Here is a 10,939-nt window from a genome sequence, read left to right as displayed (position 1 = left end):
TTACCTCTTGCGCCATGAGATTATGGTCCAGTGTGACTCGTAACTGCTCGTAGCATTCAGAATCAGGGATTTCTCGGGTGGCCTCGTTCATCACCTGCGAATTTGACAATACTCTGAGTTATATGAATGACTACACCATCGCATCAGAAGTGTATGTGAATATCCCAAGGAAAGTAACTGTAACTTTTCTCACTTGACGTATATATATTAACAGAAAAATTGATCTGTGTGTTCAAAGGAAGTTGCCAGCAACTGCTTGAAGGTTCAGTATTAGGGAAACATTGTGTGTTCTTGACTATCACCAGTGAATGCAAATACACTATTAGCGACAGAATAGCTACATCAAAGCATGATATATACGTGGAGTATGACTTTCACATGTTCTCAGGTGACGTTTAGACAACGACTCAGATAATCTTAAGATTTTCGTCTATATTTGAGTACAATTGCGCGTTGGCGATGAAGTGTAAAGCGCCGTTCACCACCTGTGAACGCGAATACACCATGAGCCGTATGGATGGATATATCATAGCTTCAGTAATTTATAATATATATATATATATATATATATATATATAAGTATATATATATATATTAATATAGACACACACACACACACGCACACACACACACACACACATATATATATATATATATTATAGATACAATCATATCTGTGATACGCAAATCAAGAATATATATTTCTGTGTTTTGTAGCTATACTGAGGGCTCCGCTGTGCATTGAATGTTTAAATTGTGACAAGCATATAAATCATAATTGAACTGAATATCATTGCATTAAAGTAAACACCGACTATCACTGCATTCAAGAAAGAACTGATTTATGAATGACTAAATAAATAAGAGAAAGTACAATTACCAGCTTCTACATAATCAATCCTGCACCCCATAGCGTCGAGAAGTATGATGATAATAATAAATTACAGCAGGAAAACTAACCTGTTTCGTGAACGATAAAGCCAGTTTATCTCTTGCTTTCTTGTCTTTCTCCATCTGTTTGGCCCGTTTCGCCAATTCCTTCTGTTCTTTCGCGCTCAGTGACCTTTTTTCCTGGTCTGTTGTGAACTTGATAACGATCAGTTAGGTGATCATTGGTCGTGCTTGAGTGTATTTGGGCATAATCTAAATATTTCAAATACATACCATAAAAAGACAGATGACTTTCCGTATATGCACTCCAGATATACATGGACAGCTTTAATGTATACACAAATAAAGATTTGGTGAGCGTTCATACACGCACCACAGGAGGATATATGGCTATAATATATACACATTTAGAGATGGATGACCTTTCCGTATATACACATTTAGAGATGGATGACCTTTCCGTATCTACATTTTGAGATGGATGACCTTTCCGTATATACATTTTGAGATGGATGACAAATACATACATACACAACGTACTAACCTATTGACTACTGATGTAACTTAAAGTTAACAATAAATACCAATCATAAGACCTTAACTGTGATATACACTTTTCTAAAATGAAAACAAACATGCCCCCGATTTCAAATACCCACAAGTGCTTTCCGGATTTCCTTCGGGTTGAGCTGACTCTCCTTTGGCGCCTATAATCTTAATCATGATATACAACAGGCATACATATATCCTCAATAAAGGATAAGTAAAGTATAAGCAGAACCACAACTAACCTGCTCTATCGATATTACTATGGTGGCTGTCAGTGTCCTGAGCATGAAGTGCTTCTCGTTGGCGCCTGAGGTCTTCCCGACGTGCAGTTGCAGCCGCCCGTCTCGTAGATGGTGATGTGCGGTACTGTTCCGTGGGTGATCTGTGCATAAGAATGTCATGCTATGTATTCAGCATTCTGCTTCTAAAACGCAGTATCATAGAAACCAAGCACTGTATAGAGCCTGTGATATACTTCTCATAAGATGTCATAGGGAAACCATAGTGTCATAGTACACATTTTTGTTCTTGGCCGCTTACGGATTTCTCGTTGCTGCTACCGTTGCAACCCCTTTGACTGCAGGCAGATGATGTGCTATACTGCTCCGTATGCAATCTGATTGTTTCCACAAAATTTTACAGAGATATCTATGTTACTCATCTACACTAGCCACAATTGTATAAACTTAATATACGGTTGTGCACACGCTGCAAGGTAGTATACATTTTTTCACAATGTATATATACCATCATCGATTGTACAGTATCTATCGACGGCCAAACACACTTATGGTTGTATATATTTATTCATATTTGTATACAATTCATACACGGCTGTTACACCCCATTCATTCTTGCAGACACTTTTTCAAAAATAGTATACACTTTATCCACCTTTGCATACTCTTTATTCATATTAGTGTGCTCTTGATCTGAATTTATGTATGCTTGTTATATATGCTTTCAGGTGCAATAGCATAAGCGCGGGTAATGTTCCGAGGTGTCCACGAGAGTGTTCCATCGTATAAGAGGCTACATATAGTCCATACTGAAGCTGCAATACTCCATAAAACAGGCCCAAATTTCTGGTTCTTGAAGAAAAAAATCGATCCTCCCACAATCACAGCCAGAGCGAAGACCAGTCATAGATTTCTACAAACCTCATGCCGCAGTTTTCACGATAGCTTTCTCGAATATTGAACTATATCCAATCTAACCGAGGTGATCATGTACAGTACCATATTATTGGAAAAACCAACCCTGCACTGCACACAATAGACCCCATGGTAATTACACAACATGCTTTATACGGTTCCACATTCAAAAGTCAAGTACATCGATAGATACAAAGTCATAAATAAAATCAAAATTCTAAACACATCACATACTTGGTAGGCCAACTCCTTCGCACAGAGCCCAAACAATGTACGGGTGATCCGCCTGGTGACATTAAGCGTCCTGTTAGCTGTTTCTTCTTCGTGTCTCTGTCGGCTGCTGCTGCTGGGCGTTTGCCTCGTAAAGACACATGGCCATGGTCCAAGCCTGTATTGATTACAACCAAATCACGGCACCAGACCGAGGGCTTACTTATTTATATATATACATACATACACACACACACACACGTACACACACACATATATATATATACATACGCATATATATATATACATATATATATATATATATATATATATATATATACGCCAAATTTTTATACGTACCTGTCGAGCCGTTAAAGTCGTCACTATCCAATGTGGAGAGCGAGGGATGATGTAAGCTTGGCTTCTTAGCCGCTCTCAGCCCTATGGGTATAGGCACCAGAATATCTGCATCGTCGTCGGAGTCTAAGACAATGCACTCAGTACTCATATTGATTAGTTATATATATATGAGTGTTCTAGTCGGTAGAAGATGTTAATTAGACTCTTGTCACGGAATCCTTAAAATCATCCTATTATAGGTCTTGTTGCTGTGATTCCGAAGAATAAGGTAGTAAGTAATCGAGACTATTTATAGCACATGATTGGGGGCTGCGTGTGGTTCTGACTCGAATTGCCCTGGTTCGCTTAGTTGTTCCTTTTGCTTCAAGGCATACACAATCGCACTACTGAGTCTCTGCCATGAATATCGACGGTAGCAGTAGTATGCAAGGCACTACGTACTGCGTATAGTGTACATGCATTACCGTGTATTCGATCGTCCCAGAGTGTCGCAGGTAAGTCTACGTGTCTATCTATATAATATATCAAAAATGCGGCTGTTGCTACATCCCACGTAAGTCACTCCGTGTGTCTATGTACAACAATACCAAAAACAGCTCTTATTAAGTTATAATGCCACACGTTTAAAGTCACTGCGTATATAAATTGTATACACCATATAAAAATATGACTACACAGTACACACGAAAGTAAAAAGTATGAGACAAAAAAAATTCATTTGGGGTGTTTTATTTTAGAAGGCTATGAATTAATACCCTGAAAAACAGTGATTTTTTTTTTCATACTATAGTAGAATAGCCTTCCTAAATTGAACCGAGACTATTTATAACTGTCGCCTGTAGTGTGTAGTCTGTAGCCTGAAGGTCGACTGTAGCCTTTGACCTCCGTTTTTTGGAAAGCAAAATTACAATATCATAGTCTTCTGAAAAAAAGAACAAAAAATAATAGCCCTCCAAATTCATAGCCTTCTAAAATACAGACAAACTCTATATTTTAAAACGGGATCAGAAATTTCTTAACAGAATCAGAATCAGAAAGGACAGAAAGTCCAATTTGGGTGCATGATGACTCGTACTGTGTACTTTTTGAATATTTGGGTCTGCGGGCAATTTCGGGTGCAATTCGTTCCCGTACATTTCAGAGAGTTCGGACTTCTGAGAGAAGTGACTCATCAGTTCTATTCACTAATCTCGGAGACGATTATTTGAAAAATGTTCTACAAGTTTGAAAGTACGTTTATGGCTTGGAAATAGCAGTTACCGTTAAAAAAGATTCTGAATAAATACGTAAATACTTCTGATCAGGGCTCATTACGTTAAGCGTAAACACGTTTTCAAAACATTGCGTTAGCGGTATACGGAATACGTTTTCGTACCACACATGACCTTGGCAATGAAGACTGCCAATATATTGGCGTATGCCGCTCAGCTATATATGCCAAAATATGGGCGATTACCTGATATATAAATTGAACTTTTGCAGTTTTGGAGCCGGACCAATGTATATCTGTCACTTGTTGATCTATTTAGAATAGTTCCTGAATTTTCTTTTTTTTGAAGTTGTCGTTTTGGAAATACCAAAATGAATACGGTATGCGTAAAATTTTTATAATTGTGTGCGTTTACGTAAAATGTAGTACGTTTTCAGCTACATACCTTGTACGTTATGAGGCCTGCTTCTGATTCCGATCCCAAATTTCGAGAACAACTTTTGTTCTCGAAATTTTGTCCTCGTTCAGAAAAGTATCATTGGTTGACATATAAAATTCTGATTCTGAACGTTCAAAATTAGAAATTTCTGATCTCTTTTTTTAAATGACACCCCCTGAGAAGTGATGTTTCACACTCAATTTCGATTTTTCTGACCGGCTTGTGGGGCAGTGGGACTGGGACACTGGGTTTTGTGTTCCTTGTCCGGCACTTTTAGAGTTTAATTTGAGTTGTTTTAAAAATATATATATATATATATATCAATAATGTTTTAGTTTTTTTATTAATAAATTATAATGTCCCTCAAATTTCCCAAAGTTCGGTCTTTATTCTCCAAATCCAAAAATCGGCTCAAAAATGATTTTCACAGTTAAATATTCCAAATTCCCAAATTAGGTAGTAGTAGCTTTATTCTTAGGTTTACGATATAAGTAGTCTTTAGTCCTCTTCGTCCTTGTGTTCCTTATGTTCTTAGTGAAAGTCTGAACTCTAACGCTAGACGTGGACTGCTTTTATAGTCCGCCGGGACCTATCTCTATCTATTCCCGAACGAATTTGCACTACTAACATCCTAGGCTATTAACTATAACTATAAAACTCGTAGTGAGCGGGAAAGGCACGGGCCTAGAATACCCTCTGCTACGATGTTCTCGAACTTTCTCATGGCATCATTGTCTATGTATATTCGTAGACACTTTGCTCTGTTCGTGAATACACATAGACAATTTTAAGTATGACCCATGTAGAATGACACTCAAAAATCATCAGGGCCTGGTTATATACGATTAACTCTGGCTTGGCGCCTGAAATAAAAACCCAATATGAATGTCCGGAACGGAATCATGACTCATCATTCGGGACCCGCCAAAATTCAGGGTACCGAAGAGTCTCGAAAATTCATTAGAAGTCCCGAAACTCCTACAAAATACACAACAAAACAACAATATTCTGCTTCTTACATAAATACTGTAGCCATACACTCCAGGGCCCAGGCCCCCCTCCTTCGAGTCCTTCCTGACTTCTTACCTTCTCCCACCTTGACCTTTCGGCTTTCTGAGTGTAGCCTTCAAATAGACAAGGCTACATTGTACAATAGTTTATGTTATCCAAAAATAAAGACAGAATGAATATTATTGGTTTTTTCGTCAAAGAATATATTTTTAGAAAGCTATGCTTTTTTTATAGAAAAACCAAACGGTCTCTTTTGTTCATAAAAAGTCCCGCCACACTGGCACACCCTAATATTCTGATTGTCATAACAGTTCGGTATATATAGGCTGTAGCTACGTATTTTCAGTCTTAACGCTTTCGGTCCCCGTAGTCTAAGACATGATATATTTTAAACGTTTTCGTGGTGTTTGCAGTGTGCACGCCCAATGTATATCACAACACGGTGTTTCTGTAGTAATGCCTTCAGGCATGTTAATAAACACATTTTGTGCACCACATACAAATATACTACTTCCAACGTTTCGTTTGTATGTCTTTGATTTCGCAAGTCTTTATATAGTATGTATACAACTTCTGGCTATTATATTCGACTGCAAAATGTAAAAATGCTTCAAGTTCATGTTTAGTATATTTCATTGCACGACTACTGGTTATTTTCGGTTTTTGTACAGTATATATTTCACTTGATATATATTCGACCGTGCACCAATTGCGCCCTTGTATCTTTCCAAATATAATTGTGTACAAATTGTGCCCTTGCACGCTGTGGTGTACAATTAGCAAAAGTGCAATAATATGTCATAGCAACAAGCTCGTTGGTGTGTCATTTGTTTGTGACGACCTTTTCTCACTATACGACTTTTTTATACAAAGAATAGGCAAACACTGCCGAGTATTAAATAAGCTTCGCTTAGTCACTCCACACTCATATTCATTCATATTTATTTTCACGTATGATAGATATATTTTCCGAGTCACCTCAACTCGCATTTGGTGAGACAATTTGATTCCATTGGACTGTTGTTATATGTACAATTGTAAGTGAAAAGGAGAGGGGGGTGGGAAGGTTTGGCATATCCACTTGGTAGTGGATATAATGATCATATACCCGAAAGTGTGGGTTCTACATACCTACATCTAGTTAAATGACAGTATATCAGGCAACTGCCGCCATGGTGAGTAGATGCTCCGAAGCCATACGGCATATTCAGTAAATACTTGATAGTGATAGTGTCAGCTTCCAGTAAACAAACTAGAGACTGTAGCTATTATGATTAATTAGCGTATCGACTACAGAAAAATTCATATCGGATCTACATATTCTTTGAACATCACGTGTACCTAGTGGATGCATCGGCTCCTGGTACAGGTGCCCCCCAGCGGCACGTATGTATCAATGCACGTACACGAACAGCTACCGGCACGTCCACCATGGCTACCATTAAGTTGTGACGTGACACATAACTATTGGAAGACGCGATTCCGACAGATATCGAACGTACAACTGAGGCAGGGACCGTATGATGCTACTACAATGCACCAGGTTGCGTTGATGTTGTTTGCAGTACCCTACCAAGATCCAAGCGACAGTATTAAGGCACGTTCTTTCCATTAGGGAAGAACGTCTACTGAAAAGCCGCATTTGTATCTCATATATGTACTACGCCATAACATGTATTTTTTACGCCATAGGATTGGAAATGGCACTCATCTTGTTAAATACAGGAATATTCGGCCTCCCCGGCACACACACGGGGTCAGTTGAGGTCCACGACTGTTGCTGTTGGTGATGCTGCTGTATTTGTGAGTGTTGTTGCGTCGTCAGTTGTTGTTGTGTATTCAGTTGTTGTAGTGTATTCAATTGTTGTAGTGTATTCAATTGTTGTTGTTGGTGATGTTGGTGATGCTGATTGAGTTGAGCCTGAGCCTGGTTAACCTGCTGTTGTCTCTTTTGCTGCTGCATTTGTATGGCGTGTGCGCGCTGACCACTAGGGGTCCTATTCAATCCATTGACATACGCTTGATGTGGTGCGTGGTGGTGTTGCAAAGCGGTACTTTCCGGGACGAATGCCAGTCTCGGTTGTCCCTTATGACTGGGCGCTTGCCTCTGTGTGGGCTGTTTACTACCATACGGAACACTTCCAATACTACTCGTAGAATGCTGGCTGCTTAACGCCGTGTGCTGTGTCCTGCTACCATCCCCTAAGTACATGTCCTGCAAGTTGGGCAAGCTATTGTTCCGGTGCAAATCATCAGCCGACATACTCGTCATGGGAGAACGGTACTGCACCTGTGCATTGTTCGCCTGCGGGTTATTTATTGACCCGCCCCCACCCGCCCCGCTATTAAACCCAAAGTTTATACCATCCATACTCTGACTCGGTAACGACTGTAGAGACGGCCTCGTGGCTATAGCGCCCCCATCAACGTTCAGCCCAGGTATCTGAGGTGTATTCACAAACACACGCATATTGGGATGCGAATTCACCTGTCTCGAGGGTGTTTGGGCCTGTGTTTGCTGTCCACTATTAGCCACATAGGACCCCTGAATTGGCCTGCTTCCCTGCTGCAGTTGCGGTTGTGAGGCAGTGTTGAATAACGTGCCGTTTGAGCTGTTGTTTGGCAAGTTGGGTGTAGCTTGTCCGTCTAACCGTATGCTAGCATGCAGGAGTATATCGTCTAAGAAGTCTTCTGTCACCCCCATATCTTCATCCCCCATGGGGTTGCCGAGTGTATTACTGCTCGAAGGTGCTACCAATGTGTTGCTGTTTCTGCCAGATCCAGACGCCGGTTTCGAAAGTATATCTGTGTAAAGGTGATAGAAGTTCGTCTCAATGTATTAATTAAAAGCGTGAAAGAAAATCTTGACAAATGTCATATTCAGTTTATGTGTGATGCTTAATTAGGAACAAATACCACAGGGATACTGTCATCAAATACATTTCCAGCGCTGCCGGCACTACAAAAGGCGACTACCGTTAAACACGCACATTTAAACACTGAGGCCCTCAATCAAACTTTCCAATGCATATCCCCGCTTGGCAATTGAACCAAGTACATGAATAGACTCGAGTATATTAATTGAGACTGGATTAATTTGCCCATAAAATAGTACAAAAAAAAAGATAAACGTGTATTCTGTATTCTTCTCACCAACACTATCCCTAGATTCATACCTGACAAGAGTGACATAATCTGATCGTCCGAAAACGACGCAGATGACGCGTTTCCCTGATATTGATTGCCATTACGACTGAACGAATCCACAGACACTGAGGACATATTCGAACTCAAAGAGCCCCCCCTCCTTATTCCGCCACGGCCTAAAGATTGCTGTGATATACTACTAAGAGACCCATTGCCCTTGTATGGCAGCATGGATGCTGAACTGAGCGGATAAGGACTGTTTCCTTGAGCCATGTACTTGCGCTGACGATAACCGGAGTCGAATTCCTGGCTGGAACTGAACATAAGGCCTCGATTGTCCATAGCATAGCCCATACCACCCATCATTGAGTCTGGATCTGGAAAATATGTATATGCAGCAAGGTCGGTAATGAGTTCGGTTTCAAGTCTGGTGTTTCAATTGTGGTTCAAAAGATTCGAGTCATTGGTAAGAAAGATGGACTACAAAATATATACATGACACGCAACTATCACAACGTATCCGCATTGGCGTATGTTCGGGTTTACACGCACAAATATCCGACCCTGATAACCCAATTGATTCTAACACAAAGCATAATGGTAGTGCCTAATAACACTTCATTGTACACTCAGCGCTCAGCCTAGAACCCTGATTTATAGCAACACTCTGATAAGGGCTGTGCCATGTATGTGCTAACAACGGCTTTCTGTTCACACGAATTCGAACAAAAAAGTATGTAACGTGTTTGCTAATGCAAAAATCACTGAATAATTGTTATGAATCACTTACAGATAAAAAAGACGACTGAAAAGTTAACAAAATCTTTAAATAGCAACCAAAACTCACTAGACAGTTTGTAAGCCCACTGAAAGGAAGCTGAACGAAATTCGAAAACTAGGCAACTGGAAACACTGAATGTGACGCACCCACAGAAGTTCCCTGAACAAATAATTTGTCTCTTGCGGAATCAGCTCAAACCATACCCATTTCGTCCAGCCTTAGCTCTTGTCCATTTTTCGATGACATATGCTTGTTGCGGACGTGCAGCTGTAGTGCATGCTTAGACGCATAGCACTTGTCACACCTGCTAAAAGGGCATAAAATATCACGCTGTAACTGTGCGTTCGACCGTCTACGCCTTCGTGGTTTCGCTTTCTCATCTGTTATATCGCCGGTGGTTGCCAAGTTATTCTCAGAGTTGGTTGCGCTAATATTACTGCCCGACAGATTACCGTCGTCCCTATCTGATATGTCGTTAGTGTCGGCATTCACAACAAGCAGGCCGCCCGCCGCTTCTTTGCTTTTACTTGACATTATTGCTTGGGTATGCCTGCTGATTCACCACCGTGCTTGATATAATAGATGTAAAGTAACTTAGAGGTAATAAGGTGCTAACGTTTCCTACGGTAGTAGAGAATATTTCTCTCATACGAAAGTGCAACGCAATTGTAAGTAAATAATAGCGATTCAGATAGAGCGTTTTTTTTAGTCAAAGCGCGATGCAGAACCTGCCGACGATTTTATTTCAAGGGAATGGGCTATGGTCCTATGGACCTATGGAGCATAGTAGTATATACTCTTTTTAGTTTTTAGGTATAGTTGCCGGTCTGAAAAACTGGAACGGGTGCGGGTCTGCGACTCTGCACCAGTGCACCACTATTTACTGCCCTGATATTTTTCTGTACATGGGAGTGTGGGTGCATTCTATTTACACTCTGCAATTTGTATTTTTTTATTTTGTTTGTTTTTTAAACATTTAAAAAAACAAAAATTTACTGTTGACTGTATCAGTGTATCTCTGACTCTCTGTCGATGAAACTCTGAACTATCGCTTTCGATGTAGATTAATTTTTTACGATGACTTTTAGAAGAAAAAAAGAATACGCTGAGCCATTAATGTTTTGTTTTGTTTTGTTTTTTAAAAACAGCCGAGGGCCCAAGGGTTCGGAGAAAAAAAAGGAAATTGA

At 40.0% G+C, this 10,939-nt stretch overlaps 1 protein-coding gene and 1 pseudogene across 3 annotated transcripts; both read right to left on the bottom strand.

Moving 5' to 3' along the window:
- On the bottom strand, positions 1-3,839 carry SARC_01181 (hypothetical protein; annotated as a pseudogene; the record flags this gene model as incomplete). Its single annotated transcript has 5 exons — positions 3,165-3,839; positions 2,829-2,982; positions 1,683-1,822; positions 961-1,076; positions 1-94 (listed from the first exon to the last, which is right to left on the bottom strand).
- Positions 3,840-6,753: 2,914 nt separating this feature from the next.
- On the bottom strand, positions 6,754-10,286 carry SARC_01180 (the record flags this gene model as incomplete). 2 transcript variants are annotated; one of them, XM_014305102.1, is made up of 3 exons in its annotated part: positions 6,754-8,629; positions 9,001-9,348; positions 9,956-10,286. In XM_014305102.1, 3 exons carry the CDS (start codon positions 10,284-10,286, stop codon positions 7,506-7,508), a joined length of 1,803 nt encoding a protein of 600 aa, XP_014160577.1. In that variant the 3' UTR covers positions 6,754-7,505. The 2 variants fall into 2 exon arrangements, with proteins under 2 accessions (XP_014160577.1, XP_014160576.1); XM_014305101.1 differs by lacking the exon at positions 9,956-10,286 and having other exon boundaries at positions 9,001-9,401.
- Between the last annotated feature and the right edge of the window lie 653 nt (positions 10,287-10,939).

This window comes from Sphaeroforma arctica, assembly GCF_001186125.1.
Source record: "Sphaeroforma arctica JP610 unplaced genomic scaffold supercont1.45, whole genome shotgun sequence".
Lineage (NCBI taxonomy): Eukaryota > Ichthyosporea > Ichthyophonida > Sphaeroforma > Sphaeroforma arctica.
The sequence above is the reverse complement of the archived record's forward strand: the minus strand, read 5'-3'. Positions and strand labels throughout refer to the sequence as shown.